General features: G+C 44.5%; 1 protein-coding gene across 4 annotated transcripts in view; it reads right to left on the bottom strand.

The window, feature by feature from the left end:
- Positions 1-17,911: 17,911 nt before the first annotated feature.
- MYRFL (myelin regulatory factor like) overlaps positions 17,912-23,759 on the bottom strand; it is a 59,257-nt gene continuing 53,409 nt past the window's right edge. For 3 of the 4 annotated variants that reach the window (XM_033950694.1, XM_033950691.1, XM_033950692.1), the window contains 4 exons: positions 22,906-22,980; positions 20,474-20,582; positions 18,139-18,213; positions 17,912-18,058 (listed from right to left, as the gene is read on the bottom strand). In XM_033950694.1, coding sequence (XP_033806585.1) covers positions 17,972-18,058; positions 18,139-18,213; positions 20,474-20,582; positions 22,906-22,980 — 346 coding nt within the window. In that variant the 3' untranslated portion in view covers positions 17,912-17,971. The remainder of the gene's footprint in view (positions 18,059-18,138; positions 18,214-20,473; positions 20,583-22,905; positions 22,981-23,759) is intronic. The other variant, XM_033950693.1, reaches the window with a different exon arrangement.

Here is a 23,759-nt window from a genome sequence, read left to right as displayed (position 1 = left end):
TGTGCCACTTACAAATTGTTTGCTATGTCTGCCTTATCTAGCATCAGTCTAGAGCAGTGGTCTCCAACTCCAACCCTTTGCAGGGCCACATTTTGGATTTGGAGGGCCTCAGAAAAAATAGTTAATGTCTTATTAAAGAAATGTCAATTTTACATGAGGTCAAACTCTTTATAGTTTATAAATCTTTCCTTTTGGCTAAGTCTTAATAATAATATTGTAATTTATAGCTAAAGAGACATAAGATCAAGAAACTGTTTTATTTTACTTTTGTGATTATGATAAACATAGTACCTGGTGGGCCGCAAGTTTGAGATCACTGGTCTAGAGTCATCTAATTCAGCACCCTGGGATCAGCTGCTACGGAAGCTTTCCTGGACTTAGGCCCAGGTTCTCAGAACTTGAATGCCATTGCTAAACTGATTACCGACGGTTTAGCCTATTTGCATTATAGCGGCAAATTATTAAAATCTCTATCAATAGTGAGCTTTCTAGCAGTCTCCGACAATGACATGCAAATGGGCTCTTCAACATTGAAATGAGGCCTCCAGTGGATTCTTAAAAAAATGCCATTCTGGGGGGGGGGGGGGGTGTTCGCTGGCGGCATGGGTTTCTTTGCAGCGGGAGAGAATTAGCATCTCTCCCGCTGCAGGTGGGGGGGGGGGGCGATTTGTTGGTTGACAGCAGGGAGAGATTAAACATCTCTCCAGCTGTTGTGTTTTTGTTTTTTTTTCTTTGCATATTTTTTCTGCGCATGTGCCCATCGCTATCACTAGCGACGGGCACATGCAAATTTAGCGAATCTTCGCTGCTGTCCGCCGACCTCATTTGCATGCATGATTTTTTGAGAATGTCTCGCTTTTTTCAATTTGCTATCACAACAGACCATCGCTATAGCAGACCATCGCTTTGTAACGTGGGTTTTTGAGCATCCTGGCCTTAGTGATGAAATAGCCTTTGAGCAGATGTCAGAGAAACACCCTCCCCCCCCCAGTAACGGAACAGAGAAATAAGAATAGTTAATCCGTAAATTGTGACGGTGTGACTGTGCCATTCTGTAATGGGTCTTACAATCCATATCAATTGATATATTTTAAGTGTATACTATAGGCAGCAAACATCTGCAGAAGCAGATTCTATGGTGCTCCAGACTAGGCCTTAAATGAGCTAAGACCTGCAGGCCACGTGGGTCTCACGATGCTCCTTTTCACTGTCATTTCTTCAAATGATTGCTTGGGCTCCTTTGAAGTGTAACTTTTTTTTGAAGGCAGGAAGATGTCCTTATTGCCAAAATGCCAGCGGAAGTAAACAGGTTTCATGACCAGTTCAGTGTGTTTTGCCGCTTAATCAGCTTTGGCAGCTGTGAACAGCTGCATCTATTTCCCACAATCGACATTATTGCTTAATTACCGAGTAACAATGGAAAATGAAGACCCAGGGCTGTGGAAAGAGCAATAATTATTATCATCCCAGGGCATACCATACCGACAAACTTGCCAACAGGAGACATAAGACCTCATAATTCCTTTGTCCTTACAATTTAATGTGCGCGTAACCTGAATAATGAACCATATTTCACTCCCCAGCAGTCCATTGTGGTGGTGAAAGCAATGTACTCCTCAAGCATTGCCCTGCATGTGCTCTTCACATTCTCAGTTTCCCATTCGGTCTACTATTTGTCTTGCTAAGTTTTTAAATAAACCCTACGTGGTGGTTGCTGAAACCAGCAATAGCATGAGTTAATCTACAGCTTTGTATTCATCCTGTAACACAATGAGAGAAAAAAAAAAAATCACCATCCAAACATTAAACCTTTATTTATTTATTCAATTTTCTAGAATGTTCTTCCAGGGGAGCTCAGAACGGTTTACATGAATTTATTCAGGTACTCAACCATTAATCCCTGTCTGTCCCGGTGGGCTCACTGTCTAGCTAACGAGCCAATGGGGGGATTAAGTGGCTTGCCTAGGGTTACCAGATGTCTCTCCTTATTTCTATTATTATTATTATTGATCTTGAACCTCGAAAAGGACTTGGGAGTGTTGGTGGATGCAACAATGAAACCAACGGCGCAATGCGCGGCAGCCTCAAAGAAAGCGAACAGAATGCTGGGTACTATCAAGAAGGGTATTACAACAAGAACGAAGGAAGTCATCCTGCCGTTGTATCGGGCAATGGTGCGCCCACACCTAGAGTACTGTGTCCAGTGTTGGTCACCATACCTTAAGAAGGATATGGCAATACTTGAGAGGGTCCAGAGGAGAGCGACACGAATGATTAAGGGCATGGAAAACCTTTCATACACTGAAAGGTTAGAGAAACTGGGGCTCTTCTCCCTGGAAAAGCGGAGACTCAGAGGAGACATGATAGAGACTTACAAGATCATGAAGGGCATAGAGAGAGTAGAGAGGGACAGATTCTTCAAACTTTCAAAGCATGAAAGAACAAGAGGGCATTTGGAAAAGTTAAAAGGGGATAGATTCAAAACGAATGCTAGGAAGTTTTTCTTTACCCAGCATGTGGTGAACACCTGGAATGCGCTTCCAGAGGGCGTAATAGGGCAGAGTACGGTACTGGGGTTCAAGAAAAGATTGGACAATTTCCTGCTGGAAAAAGGGATAGAGGGGTATAGATAGAGGATTACTGCACAGGCTCTGGACCTGTTGGGCCGCTGCATGAGCGGACTGCTGGGCACGATGGACCTCAAGTCTGACTGCTTATGTTCTTATCTAAACAATTTCCCACACACCCAAAGGACTGGATTCTATAAATGGCACCGTTCTCGGCCGGCGTCTCCAAGATCTGCGCTGGTCATGGTTCAATCATGCAACAGCACCATCTGTCGAATCACGCCCACCGTCAAGCCTAGGCGCCAGAAATGTAGGCCAGGGTTTTGAAGGCCGACATTTTCAGTGCCTGTGTTTGACATGAACCGCGTCTACTCAAGGTCATTTCCGGCGCTAAATGTGTCAACTTTGACCGTAGGTACCTCCACCGGCATGATCCGCACCAATTAAAAACAAACTAATTAAGTTAGTTGGCGATAGAGCACCTACCGCCACCTAACATTAGAGAATTTGGGCCAAAATGTTTTAAGAGGGTGAATTTTCAAAAGCTCTGTCAGGATCTATGAGGCTAAAAACATGGACTATGGATTCTCAAAAGCACATATGGATTTTCATATGGATGTTTTTAGCTGCTTTGCGAAGAATTGTTTCCTCCGGCATTCTGAAGCCATGGTTGAAAACTATGTAAGTACTTTTATTTTTCAAAAAAAATTTGCAGATAGCTCACACCTTAGAGATGGGGCAGCAGTCCAGTCCTCAAATACAAACTAGGTGGCCACTTAGGTGGCGTTGACTGTACTAGAAATCTAATACCAATGGAGTTTACAGGTTGCAATCACCATATTTACAGTGCAAGGTTTTTCAATTCAGTTTTTTATCCTAACTCGACACATTCCGAGGATCTTCTACCGATATACATTTCTTTGTAATCTGTCGGTCGTGGGCAGGGCAGTTATGTGAACAGGTATATTTTTATTGCTTTCTTAAAGTTGAGGAGTCTTTCAAGGGATTTAATCTGCTGGGGCTCAGTATGAAATGGGAGTAGGAATGTCGTTTAACAGTTTGCAGTTGAAGGGCCCGACCATGGGGCGTTTTGCGGCGTATTTCATCCTGGGAGCGGAGGGATCTGCTTGGCACGTATGGAGGAAGCTTGGCCGTCATGTAGCCCGGCGCCATGCCTTGCAAGGATTTGAACGCCAGCATCAGGGCCTTGAAGACACAACGTTTGACTACGAGCAGCCAGTGAGCCGACGATAGAGCCCGGGAGACAGGGTCATGGGGATGGAGTCCGATCGTCGCATTTTGAACACGCTGGAGATGTTGAGCGTTCTTTGCTGTGTCGAAAATTTAAGAAGCACAATCTTTATGTAGTGCTATGGGCTATATTACCCTCTAGGACGGGGGTAGGCCCCAGTCTCCAGGTAGCTTTTATCAGTAAAGTCCATATGGTTCACGTGCAGTGATTACCGGGGAGGGGGGAAGGCAGTGACCTTCAAGTCTACCCCAGTCATGAGCTTTAGGTTAACAGACTTGAGAAAAATCAACCTACAAGTCAACGGATGTAAACTTTCTTCATTTCATAACATTTATTACTGCGCAATTGCCACATGAAGTGAGGAACAACAGAATACAGCCATTCAGGATTGAATTCACTTGGGGGTCATCTAGTGAGCCTATGCTTTAAGTATTTTGCCTTAAAACATAACGAAAGCTCTTTTTTAACCCTGCACTCTGTCCATCAGGGTAGTGATAAATCAAGCCTTGTTCGGCCATTTTGTCCTGCTCAGTTCTTGCTTTTAGATCTGCCCCTAATTCTGTCACATTCTCAGGAAGTTCACCCTTAGGTGGGGTTCAGTGGTTTGGACAGAGGCGCAAGGTATTTTGTCTTGTAAATGTCTTGAAATGGGCATCTTAATAAGCTCTCCTGATCAATCCACACTGGGCGAATGCTCCCGAACAGTCACTTTAGACACTGCCTTGTTTATTATGTGAAGAATGTTTTAATTATTGTGGAAGTAATACAGACATTAAGTATAGAAATAAATACATCAGTCTGAAAGTTAGTGGATTTTCCAGTGCATTTACCATAAGAACATAAGAACATAAGCATTGCCTCTGCCGGGTCAGACCAGGGGTCCATCGTGCCCGGCAGTCCGCTCCCGCGGTGGCCCCCCAGGTCCATGACCTGAAAGTGCTCCCTACCTAACCTAAAATATCCATACCCTATTCGCTCAATGTCCTGTAAGGTAAACCTCTATCTGTACCCTGTTATCCCCTTTGCTTCCAGGAAGTCATCCAGTCCCTTTTTGAACCCCAGAATTGTACTCTGTCTTATCACCTCTCCGGGAAGCGCGTTCCAGGTGTCCACCACCCTCTGAGTGAAGAAGAACTTCCTTGCATTCGTTATGAATCTGTCTCCTCTCAGTTTTTCTGAATGACCTCTTGTTTTAGTTGTCCCTGCTAGTCTAAAGAATCTGCCCCTCTCCACCTTCTCTATGCCCTTCATGATTTTATAAGTCTGTATCATGTCCCCTCTCAGTCTCCGCTTTTCCAGGGTAAAGAGCCCCAGCCTGTCTAACCGTTCGGCATATGAAAGGTTCTCCATACCCTTTATCATCCTCGTTGCCCTCCTCTGGACCCTCTCGAGTATTGCCATGTCCTTCTTGAGGTATGGCGACCAGTATTGGACGCAGTATTCCAGATGTGGGCGCACCATCGCTCGATACAGTGGCAGGATAACTTCCTTCGTTCTGGTAGTGATACCTTTTTTGATAATGCCCAACATTCTGTTCGCTTTTTTTGAGGCCGCTGCACATTGCGCCGCCGGCTTCATTGTGTTATCCACCAATACCCCCAGATCTTTTTCTTGGCTGCCTTCCCCGAGTACCCTCCCTCCCATCGTATAGCTGTACTTGGAGTTCCCCTTCCCTATGTGCAAGACCTTACATTCTGAGGTTCTGGGTTCAAATCCACGCTACTCCTTATGACCCTGGGAAAGTCACTTAATCCCCCCATTGCCCCAGGTACATTAGATAGATTGTGAGCCCACCAGGACAGACAGGGAAAAATGCTTGAGCACCTGAATGAATTCATGTAAACCGTTCTGAGCTCCTCTGGGAGAACCGTATAGAAATTGAATAGATAAATAGTGTGAAAAGTTTCAGCCTCTGATAACTAGATCTGGTATTGTGACATCATAATACCTCATTCCACCAATAAGAGCCAACCTCATCAGTGATGTCACAATGGCTTGATTGTCCTATTCTTGGCTTACTTTTACTGCATTTTGATTTCTAGAGTGGTGCAGTGGTTAAAGCTACAGCCTCAGCACCCTGAGATTCTGGGTTCAAACCCACACTGCTCCCTGTGACCCTGGGTGAGTCACTTAATCCCCCCATTGCCCCAGGTACATTAGATAGATTGTGAGTCCACCAGGATAGACAGGGAAAAATGCTTGAGACCCGAATAAATTCATGTAAACCGTTCTGAGCTCCTCTGGGAGAACCGTATAGAAAACTGAATAAATAAATTTAAACATATATGACTGAACACATAAAGAAAAAGGGAAATGTTCAGTCTGTGTTAGACCTTTAATGCTCCATCTGATTGGACTCCTTAAGAAGTAAGGAAAATTAAATAGATGTCAAATATTGTCTCATTGCTTCTGATGAAGGATCGGGCCTTTAATCGGGGATACTGACCCTGTCAATTTGCTGGATGCCTAACTGATCTTTGCTTGTCTGTGTGGCTGTATCAGACACCTGTCCCTACGCCTTCAACACATGGACGCAAACGAGAAGAGTTGTAGCCACACAGATTCATTACAAATGATTCTAATTGATGTGGTGCGGATGGAGCATCTTGTTTCTGCTTTTCCTCACTTCACAAAAGCGAGATCTATGGGTTTTCTGAGGGTTCCCATACATCAGCCTGGCCCACATTCATAGTCATGAGCCCGAACAATGTTCGTGTCTGCACGGTTGACAGCTACTTTATACATGGTGGAGGCCAAAGTTCACTGGAGGTCTTCCAGCTGCCACTTCCTTTCGAAAGCCAAGTGCGAAGGCCGTCCCCCCAGAGCAACACGTCAGGAGGCCTTCAGCTCAGCAGCTCTTACTTTTCATGATCTAGGACTGATTATGCAAAATAAAAACCCCCAAGTACCAGGCTTTTGTCCCAGATTAAGGTCACTGAAAAACTTATTTTCGAGGAAACACGGTCGCAATTTTGAAACTTAAGACAGTGCCTTATATTAATTTTGGGTCCAAAAACCGCACTAAGGCTTATTTTCGGGAGATGTATTATTTTTTTCATGTAAGAAGAGGCTCTGGAGATGTCACAACCAACTTATGGATACAAGTCTTTTATTTCAAGTGAAAAAATTAAAATTTTGAAAACCAAAACAAAGTTTTCAAGTGAAAAAATAAGACTTGTATCCATAAGTTGGTTGTGACATCTCCAGAACCCGAGGCTTGGTCTTTTCTTTTTTCTCTCGTTTATTTCTTTCATGTACAATGAAAATCTCTCCCTTCCCCTCCTCCACCCCAATTCTTCCTCTTTCCTTTCTCTCCCCCACATGCACAGCATCTTTCCTCCCCTCTCCAGCATCTTTCTATCCCTCCCTCCCATCCCCCTGTGCAGCAGAACCACGCCAATCCTCCCACTGCGAGATCGACATACCTCCCTCCAAACAGCAGCGTCAGCAGCACTCTAAACAGGCTGCTTCACGGCCTTCTCCCGCTGGGGCTTTCCCTGTGCCGCGTCGCTGATGACATCATCAGTGATGCGGCAGAGGGTAGAACCTGGCGGAAGAAGACCGTGAAGCATCCTGTTTAAACTGCTGCCGACGCTGCTGTTTGGAGGGAGGCATGTCCATTTCACAGTGGGTCGGCAGGGTTCAGATGGGAGGGAGAGATGGAAAGATGCTGCACAGGGGGATGGGGGAGCACGGGGACATTTGGGAGACAGCAATGGTCACACAAAAAAAGAGGTTAGGCAAAGTGACAGACTCGGAAATCTGCTATCCACCAGTATTTTATCTATAAGATTAGACATGGCGGGAAGCCCCTTAAACATCAGTGCAGCATTCCCATGATGCATTGGTCTTTTCATTGGTGCTAAAACTGCCACAGCCAATCAGGTTTGCACAGTACTCCCACTGAATAAGGATGTGCATTAGTTTGACATATAAACAAAAAAAGGAAGAACCAACAAAATCTATAGTAAAAGGGTCGAAGACAAAACAAAGCAAGGAGAACTGAAGTAACATGTACAATGATACAGGCAAAGTTTATTAAAATAATTGCGGTTAAATCTATCATCCCACGTACAAGTTGTTCTTCGACGTTCATCTTCACACAGGCCTCCTCATGCTTTTTGTGGTTCAATTTGACTCCTTTCCAACCTAGGACCCCTGAAGAAGGCGTTACCGAAACACGGACCGTGTTGGGTACTCTGATTTAATTTTAAGGTGTTGTTTTTAACCGCAATTATTTTAATACACTTTGCCTGTATCATTGTACATGTTACTACATTTGTTTGAAATAACATTTCCCATGTCATTGCTGGAAATCTGACACTTCAAGTTTTGGGTGGGGGGGTGGGGGTTATGTTGTGTTGTAAATGGTGCTCACTCTATCAGAAAAATGTGCACACTTGTGGAAGAATTTACACTCTTTCCTGATAATGCACACACATGTGACTAGCAGAAGAGAGGATTGAGTTTTTTGCTCCATCAAAAATTACAAAGACTAAGGGACACTCGAAGTTACAGGGAGATACTTTTAAAACCAAAAGGAGGAAATATTTTTTTCACTCAGAGAATAGTTAAGCTCTGGAACGCATTGACTAAGGATGTGGTAACAGTAGTTAACATAGATGAGTTTAAGAAAGGTTTGGACAAGTTCCTGGAGGCGAAGTCCATAGTCTGCTATTGAGACAGACATAAGGGAAGCCACTGCTTGCCCTGGATTGGAAGCATGGAATGTTGCTGTTATTTGGGGTTCCAGAACCTTGCTACTCTTTGGCATTCCAAATCATGCTACTCTTTTTTGGGATTTTGGAATGTTGCTGCTATTTGGGATTCCAGAATCTTGTTACTCTTTGGGGTTCTGTTTGGAATGTTGCTGCTATTTGGGGTTCCAGAACCTTGCTACTCTTTGGCAGATAGAAGTAGAGGTAGGTTATAGGAATAGTCAGGGACCACTTCACAGGTCATAGGCCTGATGGGCCGCCGCGGGAGCGGACCGCTGGGCGCGATGGACCTCTGGTCTGACCCAGTGGAGGCAACTTCTTATGTTCTTGTTCCAAATCTTTCTACTCTTTTTTGGGATTTTGGAATGTTGCTGCTATTTGGGATTCCAGAACCTTGCTACTCTTTGGGGTTCTGTTTGGAATGTTGCTGCTATTTGGGGTTTCAGAACCTTGCTACTCTTTGGCATTCCAAATCTTGCTACTCTTTTTGGGGATTTTGGAATGTTGCTGCTATTTGAGATTCCAGAACCTTGCTACTCTTTGGGGTTCTGTTTGGAATGTTGCTGCTATTTGGTGTTCCAGAACCTTGCTACTCTTTGGCATTCCAAATCTTGCTACTCTTTTTGGGGATTTTGGAATGTTGCTGCTATTTGAGATTCCAGAACCTTGCTACTCTTTGGGGTTCTGTTTGGAATGTTGCTGCTATTTGGGATTCCGGAATCTTGCTTACTCTTTGAGATTCTGGAATGTTGCTACGATTTGGGCTTTTCCCAGGTACTTGTGACCTGGATTGGCCACCGTGAAGATGAGATATTGGGCTAGATGGGACCATTGGTCTGACCCAGTAAGGCTGTTCTTATGAGAGTGCACATTCTTTGGAAATAGTGACACGCTTTTATGAAACAGTTGCACTGCTGGAGAGACTGAGCTTGTAATAAAGAATAATTGTAAAAAAAAACAACCCCTTTGAACATGAAAACTAAAATGAAACAAACGTTTGTGGGTTAACGCATCTCTAGTAATGAATATGCCCAAGATCAAGTTGCAAATTTTGGACACCTGGTGCACCGCAAAGGAGCCAACAGCCCTGAACCAAAACTGAAGTTGGAGCTGCTATTAAGAAGGTCTTTAGCACACCATGGCATTTTCTCTCTCTTCCCATACTCAGTATTCCTTTTCCTCCGCTCAGTACCATTATCACTGAACTCTTATCTTGCCCTTGCAATATGGAAGGGCACAGGGAGGAAAGAGGGGCCAGTATGATGTCATCCTTTTATATATGAAGCCCTGCGCACACATCGCAAAAACCTGGCATTGGACAAATTCAGACGAGAATCTCTGCATTGATGTATTGTTGAATCATGTGCGAAGGAAGCCACCCAATGGGGATAATTTTATAACAGGACTCCCTATTTCAAAATTCCCAAAACGGCAATTATTCAATGTCTATCCAAGATCCCAAAACGCTCAAATTCTCATACATAAATGTATGCCTGCTCTAAAAATGTATGCATATACCTTGCATGTGTGCCAACCTACAGTACATAAAATGCACACATCAGGAATCTTTGCAAACATACAAGGACTAAGGGGCACCCACGAAAGCTACAAAGTAGCAAATCTACAACAAATCAGAGATGGGGAAAGAGGATGGGATTTGATGTCACCTTTCTGTTGTTACAAGCAAAGTGGGTTGCAGAAAATATTTCGTCAGTCAACATGTAATTAAACTTGAATTTTTTTGACAGAAAAGTGGTTAGCTTTGCAAGGAATAATAAAAAAAAAAGGATTGGATAATTTCCTAAAAGAAACACCATAGACTAATTTGATAACAATTTGATAATTTTATGTAGCATGTATGATTCTTTGTAATATATTTAACTCTATACAAAATTCTTTGTATCAATATGTTGCCTGTAACCCACCTAGAACGCTACTTAATGAGGATTCCACGGGATATAAGATTTCACATAACATAAACCATTATTAAGATGAATTTGTCAAAATCCATTGCTTATTTCTACAATAAGCAGCATAAAATCTGTTTTACTATTTGGGATCTTGTACTTGGGACCTGAATTAGCCACCGTTAGAAACAGGACACCGGGCTTAATGGACATTCAGTCTGTCCCAGTGCGTCAATTCTTATGTGAGCCAAGTAAAGGACAATCAAGCCATTTTAATCCTTTTTAATGATCTACACCGCCTAGAAGTCCAAATGGCGGTATAAGAAATTTTTAAATAAACTTGAAAGAGCTGCATTAAGCAAGCAAAGTACATGAGAAAAAAAAAATATTGCATAGATAACTTCATTGTGAGATCATCAAGGTGCACCTGGAAGGTAGAATGCCATTAATAAATTAGGAATAGGTGCTAGGGGAGCTGACCATACTTGGGATTCAAACCCATGCCCTTTGGAAGATGGAAACAGTGCCTTTACCCACTGAGCCAGATAAGCTTCCGTTCAGGTAGTTCTTCCTGTCCTGTGATATGATGCCTTAGGGATCTCCTCAGATATCATATCACGCAGAGGCGCACGCAGAAGAAAAAGACTGTTTTTAGGGGCTACGACGGGGGGGTGGGGGGAACCCCCCCCCACTTTACTTTATACAGATTGCGCCGCGTTGTGGGGGGTTTGGGGGGTTGTAACCCCCCACATTTTACTGAAAACTTAACTTTTTCCCTGTTTTTAGAGAAAAAGTTACGTTTTCACTAAAATGTGGGGGTTTACAACCCCCCCAAGCCCCCCACAACGCCGCCGCGATATGTATTAAGTAAAGTGGGGGGGCTCCCCAACAAAAACCCCCATCACAGCCCCTAAAAACAGTCTTTTTCTTCGGCGCGCGCCTTTGTCTTCCGCGTTACTGTCTATGAACCCATATCACAGCCATGGGCTTTGAAAAGCCGTCCAGACATGCACTCTAAAAAGAGGCTAAATCCGGACGCCTGGTAACCCTAGAGCAGGGGTGTCAAAGCTCCTCCTCGAGGGCCGCAATCCAGTCGGGTTTTCAGGATTTCCCCCCTGAATATGCACGAGATCTCTTTGCATGCACTGCTTTCATTGTATGCTAATAGATCTCAGGCATATTCATTGGGGAAATCCTGAAAACCCGATTGGATTGCGGCCCCCGAGGAGGGACTTTGACACCCCTGCCTTAGACAGTGTCCCCGTTTGCCCACTCCTCACTGCTCTACATCCTGTATGCAAGTACTATGACTTTCTTTGTTAAGAGGCTGCTTAAATTCACATTCCTCCTCCATTCTACCTGCTGTCAGATGCACACTTCGTTCTGCGTTGCTCTTCTCTACGACCTCCCTTCCCGCTATAATCTAAATTACAGACCAGCTGGCTCATGTGCCTTTCACATCATAAATGTCCCAAATCCATCTGCAGAGGCAGCCACATAAATCCTGAATTATTAACAGAGGACTCTAAGGAAGTCCGACGCAGTATGAATGCTTAACAACTTTGCTAAATCTTTTTCCTCATAAACAAATACAATTCTTGGTTCGTGATGGATCACATAAACTCAGTTTAAATGGTAAGCATGGTCCTAGAGCTGGAAATGTGTTTTGTTCCAGATCAGATTATTTTAAAATGACCTTTGTGGATTGGGGGGGGGGGGGGGAGGGAATCTATCCATGAACCTCTAGCAAAAGCAAAGATTAGAGAGGGTCAAACTCTTTTTGCTATTAACTAATTTAGAATTGAAGTGGGTTGATGCCAATAAAAACATCTCCGGAAGAAAAGCTTGCTTTTGTGCACCAGGACAGCCTCCAAAAAGTGTTAAAATAACTTAGAGACCCCCTTTCAGTGCCAACTGGTACAATGCAGTGCACGAATAAAGAATAACAGCTTTCTGATTGGTCTCTCAAATATAAGACACGTCGCCCAGTGAGAAGGCAGTGAAGGCCTAGGAATGAAGACACTTGTGAAGCTTTCTCACAATCTGCTTTCACAGACAGATTTTGAGGCAAACTAAGGGCTCCTTTTACAAATGTGCGTTAGGGCCTTAACCCGCGGAATAGCGGTCGCTAAATTGCCATGCGCGCTAGACCTTAATGCCAGCATTGAGCTGGTGTTAGTTCTAGAAGCGTAGCGCGGGCTAAAATCCTGCGTGTGCTAAAACACTAGCGCACCTTAGTAAAAGGGGCCCTAAGTGTTCACCTGGAGCCCAAACTTTGAAGGGTGGCAGAAAATGGACCCCAAATAATCCCTTGCAGTGGCGGCTTCTAATTTCCCTTATCTGCCTTTAGCCGCTGCTACATCTCCCCAGAACTCAATGGAACTACGGGGAACTACAAGACCAAGGGGGCACTCGGAGAAACTAAAAAGAGACAGGTTTAAGAACTTAAGAACATAAGAAGTTGCCTCCGCTGAGGCAGACCAGAGGTCCATCTTGCCCAGTGGTCCGCACCCGCGGCGGCCCATCAGATCTAATTGCCCGAACAGTGCCCCTGTCTAATTTTTCTACTCCCTCTAATCCTCTCCCTATAACTTACCTCTACTCCTATCCCTATAACTTACCTCTACTCCTATCTGTACCCCTCAATTCCTTTGTCCTCCAGGTATCTATCCAAACCTTCTTTGAAGCCCTGTAGCGTGCTCCTGCTTATCACATCCTCCGGTAGCGTGTTCCATGTATCCACCACCCTCTGGGTGAAAAAGAACTTCCTGGCGTTTGTTCTAAACCTTCCCCCTTTCAATTTCTCTGAGTGCCCCCTTGTACTTGTGGTTCCCCATAATTTAAAAAATCTGTCCCTGTCTACTCTTTCTATGCCCTTCAGGATCTTGAAGGTTTCTATCATGTCTCCTCTAAGTCTCCGCTTTTCCAGGGAGAAAAGCCCCAGCTTTTTCAGTCTGTCAGTCTTCCATACCCTTTATTAGCTTAGTTGCTCTTCTCTGGACTCTCTCAAGTACCGCCATGTCCTTCTTGAGGTACGGCGACCAGTACTGGACGCAGTACTTCAGGTGCGGGCGCACCATTGCACGGTACAATGGCAGGATGACTTCCTTCGTCCTGGACGTGATACCCTTCTTAATGATGCCCAACATTTTGTTTGCCTTCCTTGAGGCTGTGGCGCACTGCGCCGACGCCTTCAATGATGTGTCTACCATCACTCCCAGGTCTCTTTCAAGGTTACTCACCCCTAGCGGTGATCCCCCCATTTTGTAAGTAAACATCGGGTTCTTTTTCCCTACATGCATGACCTTGCATTTGTAATGTAATGTAATGTAATGTAATTTATTTCTTATATACCGCTACATCCGTTAGGTTCTAAGCGGTTTAAAGAAAATATACATTAAGATTAGAAATAAGAAAGGTACTTGAAAAATTCCCTTACTGTCCCGAAGGCTCACAATCTAACTAAAGTACCTGGAGGGTAATAGAGAAGTGAAAAGTAGAGTTAGAGGAAAAATAAAAATAAAATAAACATTTTAACAAGACAGCATTGATCTAAATACTTTGGAAGCAATTGTTAAAGCTCATTTGCCACTTTTTGGCCCACTCTTCCAGCGCTGTCAGGTCTTTTTGGAGATCTTTGCAGTCCTCCATGTTTTCAACCCTGCTTTATAGTTTGATGTCATCCGCAAATTTAATAACCTCACATTTTGTTCCTGCCTCCAGGTCGTTAATAAATATATTGAACAGGAGCGGTCCCAGCACCGACCCCTGCGGAACTCCGCTCGTGACCCATTGCCAGTCTGAGTAATGGCCCTTTACTCCAACCCTCTGTTTCCTGTCCACCTGCCAGTTTTTGATCCATCTGTGGACCTCCCCTTGCACCCCGTGGTTCCATATTTTCCTTAGCAGTCTTTCGTGTGGTACCTTGTCAAAGGCTTTTTGGAAGTCAAGGTAAATGATGTCTATAGTTTCCCCTTTATCCACCTGGCTGTTTACCCCTTCAAAGAAGTATAATAAGTTTGTGAGGCATGACCTGCCCTTGCTGAAGCCATGCTGGCTCGGCTTTAGCTGTCCAGTGCTTTCGATGTGTTTCCAGATGCTGTCCTTGATCAGCGCTTCCATCATCTTTCCCAGGACCGATGTCAAGCTCACCAATGCCAGGAAGTACTTCTTCACTCAGAGGGTGGTGGATACCTGGAATGCGCTTCCGGAGGGAGTGATAGGACAGAGTACCTTACAGGGATTCAAAAAGAAATTGGATAAATTCTTGAAAGAAAAAGTTATTGAGGGATATAGGTAGGGAAGATATAGGATAAAGAAGGGTACAGTTAGAAGGATATAGATAAGGTAGGAAAAAAAAAAAGGATTGAAGGGTTAGAGGGGTACAGATAGAGGACTACTACACAGGTCCTAGACCTGATAAGCCGCCGCGCGAGCGGACTGCTGGGCACGATGGACCTCTGGTCTGACCCAGCAGAGGCACTCCTTATGTTCTTATATGTTCTTATGAATTTTTTTAAAAGTGTGGAATAAACACAGAGGATCTCTAATTAGAAAACAAATGTTATAAATTAAAGATCTAAGGCTGGAATTGGACAGTCTTGTAAGGCAATTGGGGTGCGCATGTGGCGAGGGTGGAGAGCCACTGGGGACAGAGTCTCTGGTTTGAAGCTAGAAAGTTGCTGACTTTAATCCTTTGGTCCTACGACAGTACAAGCATACTTTCCACAAATACGCCTACTGCATCGAGTAAAACCTATGTTGTCACCCTTTGATTCTTGTACAGTCCTTCAAGCGATGGTTTTGTCGAGGCTCGTTTACTGCAATGCCTTGTACCTTGGAATAAACAAGACAAGATGCAAGACATTGCAAGTTGGGCAAAACACAGTAGCAAGATTGATCATGGAAATATCAAAATTACATTGGCTGCCATTTGTTTTCAGAATTCAATATAAAGTAGTGGTTCCCAACCCTGTCCTGGAGGACCACCAGGCCAATCGGGTTTTCAGGCAAGCCCTAATGAATATGTATGGAGCAGATTTGCATGCCTGTCACCTCCATTATATGCAAATCTCTCTCATGCATATTCATTAGGGCTATCCTGAAAACCCGATTGGCCTAGGGTTGGTCATGATGTGTCATCAATTCTTTATAGTACTATATCTGAATTATTTAAGAGCAAGATGACCAATTCTTTACCAAATAGATATCTGCGTTCGAAAAACTTAGCTCTAGTAAAAACAAATGTTAATCCAAAATATGTTGAGACCAGTAAAATGACCTTCTGCTGTGCAGGGGTTAAACTGCGGAACTCACTTGTCAGCCTTTTTTTTAGATACTGATCCTTTACGATTGCTGCTTGTTGAAGAATTTTCCTATGATTCTTTGCATAATTCTTTTTGGCTCTCATTTTTTTTATACTTGATTTTCTGAGGATTATTTGTTTATGTTTGTCTGATCCTACTTGTTTTGCAGAATTATGCATGTAAAATTATGTAAACTGTTTCGGTTTAAACAATACAGAAGTTTTTAAAATAAATAAATAGTTACAAAAACTAGACTAGTGCTTTCCGAACTGCGGCTGACAACCCTAAATGGAATTGCAAACGCCGCTTTTGGCAATCACTCCGTAGACACATCACTATGGCATGTCTTGGCAGAGTCTTAGGCATCGCTGTGGCCTTGATCAGTGCTGGAAAAAATTTGAGCATAAGAACATAAGAATTGGCATACTGGGACAGACCGTAGGTCCATCAAGCCCAGTATCCTGTTTCCAACCGTGGCCAACCCAGGTCCCAAGTACCTGTCAGAAACCCAAATAGTAGCAACATTCTATAGCTGAGATTGTGATGTCATAATGCCTCACTCCACCAATGCCTAAGAGCCAACCTCAGCAGTGATGTCACAATGGCTTGTTTCCAACAGTGGCCAACCCAGGTCCCAAGTACCTGTTAGAAACCCAAAGAGCAGCAACATTCCAGAGCTGAGATTGTGATGTCATAATGCCTCATTCCACCAATGCCTAAGAGCCAACCTCAGCAGTGATGTCACAATGGCTTGATTGTCCTAGGCTTGGCTCACATAAAAATTGGCATACTGGGACAGACCGTAGGTCCATCAAGCCCAGTATCCCATTTCCAAGCATGGCCAACCCAGGTCCCAAGTACCTGGCAGAAACCCAAAGAGTAGCAACATTCCAGAGCTGAGATTGTGATGTCATAATGCCTCATTCCACCAATGCCTAAGAGCCAACCTCAGCAGTGATGTCACAATAGCTTGATTGTCCTATACTAGGCTCACATAAGAATTGATATACTGGAATAAACCGAAGGTCCATGAAGCCCAGTATCTTGTTTCCAACAGTGGTCAGCTCAGGTCACAAGTACCTGGCAAGATCCCAAGGAGAAAAATAGATTTTATGCTGTTTATCCTAGGAATAAGCAGTAAATTACCCCAAGCCATCTCAATAATGGCCTATGGATTTCTCTTTTAGGAAATTATCCAAACCCTTTTTAAACCCCGCTAAGCTAACAACAGTAAACTAGACTATAGAGGCATGAACTATACTCTTCAAAAAATCCCTTAATAAAGCTTAATACCATGAATACCCCTTCTTACCTTCCCTTCCCTAACCCCTGATCCTTCTTATCCCTCTCTTGGAAACGATCTCTGATCTAACTTTGTAACCCTTCTTCCATAACTCTTTTTGTAATCTGCTTTGAACTGAAAAGTAATGGCGGAATAGAAATCTGTAATGTAGAGGTCTGCACGGGAACGGGGATCGCGGGAATCCCACAGGTCCCGCGGGGGTCCCGCAGGAATCCCCCCTAACCCACGGGGATCCCCCTCTGGCCAACAAGACTCCCACGGGGACCCCCCTCTAGCCAACGGGACTCCCACGGGGATGGAAGGCTTTGAAAGCAGGATTCATCCATAATATAAGAATTAAATTAAATTAAATTTTAAAAAATAATAAAATGGACACGTCAGCCTTAGTAAAAGAGGGGGTTTATAAGTTAATTACCTGAACAGAAAACAATAAAAGGGTTCCACCAAAGAGATTCCACAAGGAAAACAGCAGCGCAAACACAAAAGAAACTGTGGAATTGATGATCCTGTCAGAAGTAATTGCTGCTTTTTATGGGGACGGGCGGGGATGGAGGTAATTCCTTGCGGGGAAGGGTGAGGACGGACAGGATCCTCACGGGGACGGGTGGGTACAGAAAGTATCCTGGTGGGGATGGGTGGGATTTCTGTCCCCGTGCAACTCTCTACTGTAATGTAATGTAATGAAATAATATGAGAAGTGAGAAATCTCTACATCCATGACAACGACTTGTTGAGCGTACACAGGCCCATTTCCTTTAACTCATTTTTTTCCATCAAAGATATGTAAGGAAGCAAAAATGGGGGGGGAAAAAGTGCTCTGGAATAATCATTGCAGAAGTTGTATCATGCCAGCTTTATTTCAGTAGTACACTGTGTGGTCTCCTCTTCTTTCTTTTGGGGAAAGCAGAACACAATTGTTTAATTGCACTGTCGATAAAAATAAAAGTAGTAATCGGTAAAAAATGTCCCAGCATAGTTTGGATCTGTTGAACAGTTTGCGAGGTCCTGCAGATTAAAAATAAAAAAAAAATTAATATTGTGACAGGTTTCTTATCGATTGAGGGTTCTTTAAAAGTAGAGCTCACCGGTGCAGCTACACGGAAATGGTACACACTTTCATAGAAGCCAGAGATAGGAAGGATCCATAAATGCCGACATCCCTGGATGGAGAATAAATTAGAAGAGGGTGATACAGCTAATACATTGATTTTTCATACAGCCGAAGAAATGCCCAGAAAGAACATTTTACTGCAAAGGGCAATGTGATTCACCGCAACACAAAACTTTATTGCTATACAGGAAAGCCGATACCCACTTCGAGATCAGGAAAAACTGTTGGCCCTACACCTTGTACGTGAACTTGGAAACTTTGCCATGGAGGTGCAACCCATTGAGGACATATACGATATCATGAATGGAAAAACTTAGGAATTTTGCAACACAGAGAAACAGAAGGTGTGTAACTGGGTGAGAGATTAGCGACTAAGGCCTAGATTCACTAACCTTACCGCTCCATGGGCGATCCGATCCGGGGCCGGTCGACCAATTTACAACGAGTCAGCATGCAAATTGACTCGATCGGAGGCACGCCCCACAGCAACTGCACGAGCGATCCAGACACCTGCGCAGACCATCTTCTTTGCCTGTAGATGGTCTGCGCATGTGCTGGCTCTCCTGACTTCCCTCTCGCGCCCTAAAAGGACTGACAGCACACTCCTCCAATCGGAGTTCGACATTTGCCTGACTTCTCTCGCTCTTGACCAATGGCAAATCCATAAGACAGAGTTGCTGGAGGGAGAGTATGATGAGGTCTCAGTTTTCGTTGTTTGTTATGTTTTTTTAAAAAAAAGCTTTATTGTCGCAAGCCCGTGGTTTTAACCCGCAGGTTTAAACCGGGGCGCCGTAGTGCAGCCCCGCTTTAAACCTGCGGGCTCGCAAGTAACCGGCAGACCTTTGAAATCATGAGAGCAGGGCGGCAGAGAGCAGGACAATCGAAAAGGACGCGAGTGACTGGTCCCCAGCAGTCGCTTCTTTTTTGATCGGCCAGCCCAGTCAGTATTCCTGGATTTGTTTAGTGAATCGCTGCCTTCCTACTTTGCACGCCGTTTCCCCTCATTTGCATGCACAGATCGGATTGGAGGTGGATCGGCCACGAGGTTAGTGAATCGGGTCGGGGAAAAATCGGGTCAGTACATGATCGCAAACACGATCAGTGAGCCTAGTGAATTGGGCTCTAAACCTGGAAATATACTTGAAGGCACGACTCCAAACTGGTCTTTGGGAGGAAAATGGACTAGAATGTGATTAATGAACAACAGACTCGGTGCGTAGGTCAATGGTTCAGCCTAGAGCGATGTCTCACAAACTATTTCCAGCCGCAGTACACTAAACTTGTGTAGGGTTACCAAACGTCCAGATTTCTCCGGACGGCTTTTCAAAACCCGGGACTTTGTCCGGATTTTGAAAAGCTTGGAACAAACCACTGTCGGGCAGGAGGGCATCCATCACACCCGCATGGAGGCCCTCCTGCCCGACGAGAGCAGGCAGCGGGGGCGTGGCATGGGCAGGGCTAGGGCAGTATTGGGGGGGATGGGGGATACTGGGCAGGCCTGGGGGCGGGTCTAGGGGGTCCGTATTTTCCAAACGGAAAACCTGGTAACCCTAAACGTGTGGCTGCGGCTCGAGGGCACCTGGAAGTGCGCAGACATTAATAGGATGCTGTCACACGCTCACGTGACATCATCACTTCGATGTCTGCGCATGCGCGAAGACTCTACAGACGGGGCCTTCAGCCAGCAATGGAAGGGGGGGGCAACAGGAGAGGCGCGGAGAGCAGTAGAGGTGCTGGGGAGGAGGAGAGGCGCCGGCTTTCTACAGTATGTGCCCCTCTCCAAGGTGCTGAGGCAGCTGCTCAAACCACTGGGCTATTTCTCCACTCCCCATGCTCTATGTTGCTAATTCCCCCCCCCCCCTCTTAGTGTGAAGAGTTTTCGTCTCTGGTAACCACAGCTGAGATTATGATGTCATGATGCCTCATTCCACCAATAAGAGCCAACCTTATTAATGATGTCACAATAGCTTGGATTGTAAAGGGTAAAGATCTTGATATTCCGCTTTTTCTGTGTGGATACACTCAAAGCGGTTTACATATTTCAGAAAGGTACTTATTTTGTACTTGGGCCAATGAAGTGTTAAGTGACTTGCCCAGAGTCCCAAGGAACTGCAGTGGGAATCAAACCCACAACCTCAGGGTGCGGAGGCAGCTGCTCTAACCACTAGGCCAAGATTAGTATTTTTACAGTTTTCCTCTGCCCTTTTGCCATTCCTCCCCCCCTCCCCCCCCCGAGAGAAGATAGAACGTGGAAGTATTCAGAAGTCAGCGGGGCCAGGGTGATTTGTGGAGCGCAAGGCAAGAATTACCTGCGTTGTTTCCTGGAAAGTCTCGCTAAAGCTTCGGCTGCTCGTGCTGCGATGACAGATATTTCCCAGGGTCATTTCACACCGGTAGACAATCAGCGGTTCCGTTGTGCTACAAGAAAAACCATTTTCCAAATATAAATGAAGGAAGATTTGACAGCGCGAAAACCAAAACAAATGCATTTGTCATAAACTGAAAGACACATGCACAGATGTGACATTAGCAGTACACATGTCTTCATTCGGTAAACGCCCTTAAAAAGAGGTTCAGTCATGGTATTCCTCGTCTATTAAGGCTACGCTGGCTACCAGTAAAGGCTCAAATCTTATTTAAACTGGCATGTTGGATTTATTCTAATGCTCAATAATTTTTATTGAGTTTTAAAAATAAATATACATAACAAAAATCTTACAAAGAATATCATCTCAACTCAGTTAATACATTGTAGATATATAAATTCAAAGAAATCAACAATCAATTATCACCACAAAGTACCTCCCAAAACTCCCTCCCCACTTCCCGTCCCCCACTTCCCCCCTCTACCCACCCCATTCCCAAACATTACTAATAAATAGTGCTTCACTTTCTGATTACAAATGTAATGAGTTCACTACAAAACTGCCTGCTCTGACTGATAATTGCTGTATATAAGGTTCCCAGTAGAGAATGACACGGGGACAAATTTGTCCCCGTCCTCGCAGGAACTCAATTTCCCCATCCCGTCCCTGTGAGTTTTGTCACTGTCCCTGAACCATTCCTGTAAGCTCTGCCTTAACCACACAAGCCTCAAACACTTATGATTCTAACGTGTTTGAAGCTTGTGCAGATGAGGACGGAGCTTGCAGGAATGGGGCAGGGACAGGAAAAGAACTCGCGGAGATGGGACGGGAAAATGAGTTCCCGCGGGGAGGGGGAAAAAATCTGTCCCCGTGTCATTCTCTAGTTCCCAGGTCATTCAAAATTGACTCTGTTTTTTTATAAGATGGGGAGGTCGCCCTGGCTTCCATAATCACAAGAGCACGAAATGCTGCCCTCCCAATGCCAAAATTCCAACCAATGTAGTAAAATACATTTTTGACCTATAATAAAGGATTTATGAAATAATTCCCTAACCCCTTTCTTAAAAATCCTGTCCCATTGAAGAAATAATACCACCTGGGGGGAAGAAACCCCAATCCTAGAAATAACTGCTCCAAGAAAAACACAAACAGCATTCCAAAATTGGATGCTGGATTTAGAAAAATTTTACGGGCCTTTGAGCTCGGGGTTTCCGGCCCAGAAATATCTAAGAAAAAGAACGATTTACATGAAATCATTAAATTATGTCTAGGCAGACTGGATAGACTAGTCGGGTCTTTATCTGCCGTCATTTTTACTATGTTACTATTTTACCATGGGGTCCTTTTACTAAGGCGTGCAAGCCATTTTTGCTCGCGCCAAACGCTACCGCTCCCTTATATTCTATGGACGCGTTAGTGTTTAGCGCTTGCTCGCCATAGTAAAAGGAACCCTATGTTATCACCACTTTCCAGGATTAGATATAAGGAATCTTTACCAATAGCTTTTCCTCACCAGGCAGCTCAATTTTGGACTTCCTTAAGGATTGAACCGACATATCTGTCTTTCCGGAAAAAGACGGAAGACTTATTTGTTTGAGAAGCCAATTTCTGTAGACCTGTTCTATTTGTTAACATGCTTTGAATCTAATTGTTGGGCGTTGGCGCTCTGTACGTACCACATTGTATCGCACTTTTAACTCTTTACAGTCTCTTTAAAAAAAAAAGTGAGGTGGAGCAACGGCGTAGCGAGAGTAAGAGATTTGCATACTTGTCACTTCCATTATATGCAAATCTCTCTCATGCATATTCATTAGGGATATCTTGAAAACCTGACTGGCTGGGGGTCCCCCAGGACAGGTTTGGGAACCACTGTTCTAAACCAACCAGGATACAGTGCGCACGCGCGTTGATCGATGTTTCAGCGCTAATAGCGGCGTGTTTACGATTGGAAGATTTGCATGGACAAGCTGTACCGAATCGATCGGCTACAATGACTCGGAAACGGATAGGATACGAATAGGATAGATTTCGGGACTTTAGTGAATCCTGCCCAAAGCCATAAAACCTACCTTTGGGGTTATGGCCTGTGCAGGGGCTTCCAAAGGATATGGTTGTCCTGCGCACGCAGAGATCGCACACTCTCTGCAGCCACAGAAAGAGTGTTCCGACGTTTTATGACTGCAATTAATACTTTACAAAGGCCCTGGGATATACTCATCCACATTATGAGTAATCAAACCCAAATTATTCAGATTATACAAACAATGTAGATTGCAAAGCAGGCAAGCATTTCTTAAAAATTAATCAATTCCGAGGCACAACATTCTGGATTTTAAGGGCTGGTGCACAGCCTGAAGGTTCAGTTTAATTCTTACTTGATTTCCAGGGTGGTCCTGACATTAGTGGGGGTGAATTTATTAACCGGGATGCTGTAGCTGTAATTGCCAGACCTAAACGTTGAAACGAAGAAAACCACAGTGTTAAGAATCTAAATGAATCAGCCTAATTGATTAAATATTGACTATGGAATTAGCTTCTACACATCAGCCCAGGGCACTAGAGGAGACGCTTACGTGCTGTACGATCTTCCACACAATGGAATCTCCAAATACTTTGACCTCCCAAACCCATCCAAAACACACAGAAAACATAGAAAAGATAGCACATTAATGTGCATGAACAGATCAGCAGTGGAAGCAACGCAGGAGAAGTGAGTCATGGTACAAAATCCTGAGCCTAACTCCACTGGTTACCTATGAAACTACAAGTATACTACAAGGTGTTATCATTGGTAGACCGGACATTGTATCAATCGGGTCCCTTTCTGGTTTGGAGCTCTGTGGGAAGTCTATAGACCAGTGTCTCGCAAACTTTCCAGCCGGCGGCACATTAAATCCAGTGCCCTGGCCAGAAGGCACCCGGAAGTGCGCGGAGGCCCATCTGGCCGCAAGCCGCTTCGGTGGAGGGATGCAGGAGGTGCCGGAAGAGGAGAGACACCGGCCAGGAGGAGAGTCGTCCGCGCCAGCTGACTTCCGACAGGACGTGCCCCTCGCCGCGAGAGGCATGTCCTGTAGGTTGTCAACTGGCGTGAACGACTCTCCTCCTCGCCAGGGTGTCGCGACACACCTGAAATCTCAGGAGGCGCGCTGGTGGGCCGTGGCGCACAGGTTGTGATACATTGCTATAGAACCAAACAGAGTCCTGAGATCAGAAGGTGGCATGAAACTTA

Source organism: Geotrypetes seraphini, chromosome 7 (assembly GCF_902459505.1).
Source record: "Geotrypetes seraphini chromosome 7, aGeoSer1.1, whole genome shotgun sequence".
NCBI classification, from domain to species: domain Eukaryota; kingdom Metazoa; phylum Chordata; class Amphibia; order Gymnophiona; family Dermophiidae; genus Geotrypetes; species Geotrypetes seraphini.
Note: the sequence above shows the minus strand (reverse complement) of the source record. Positions and strands in the feature narration are given on the sequence as shown.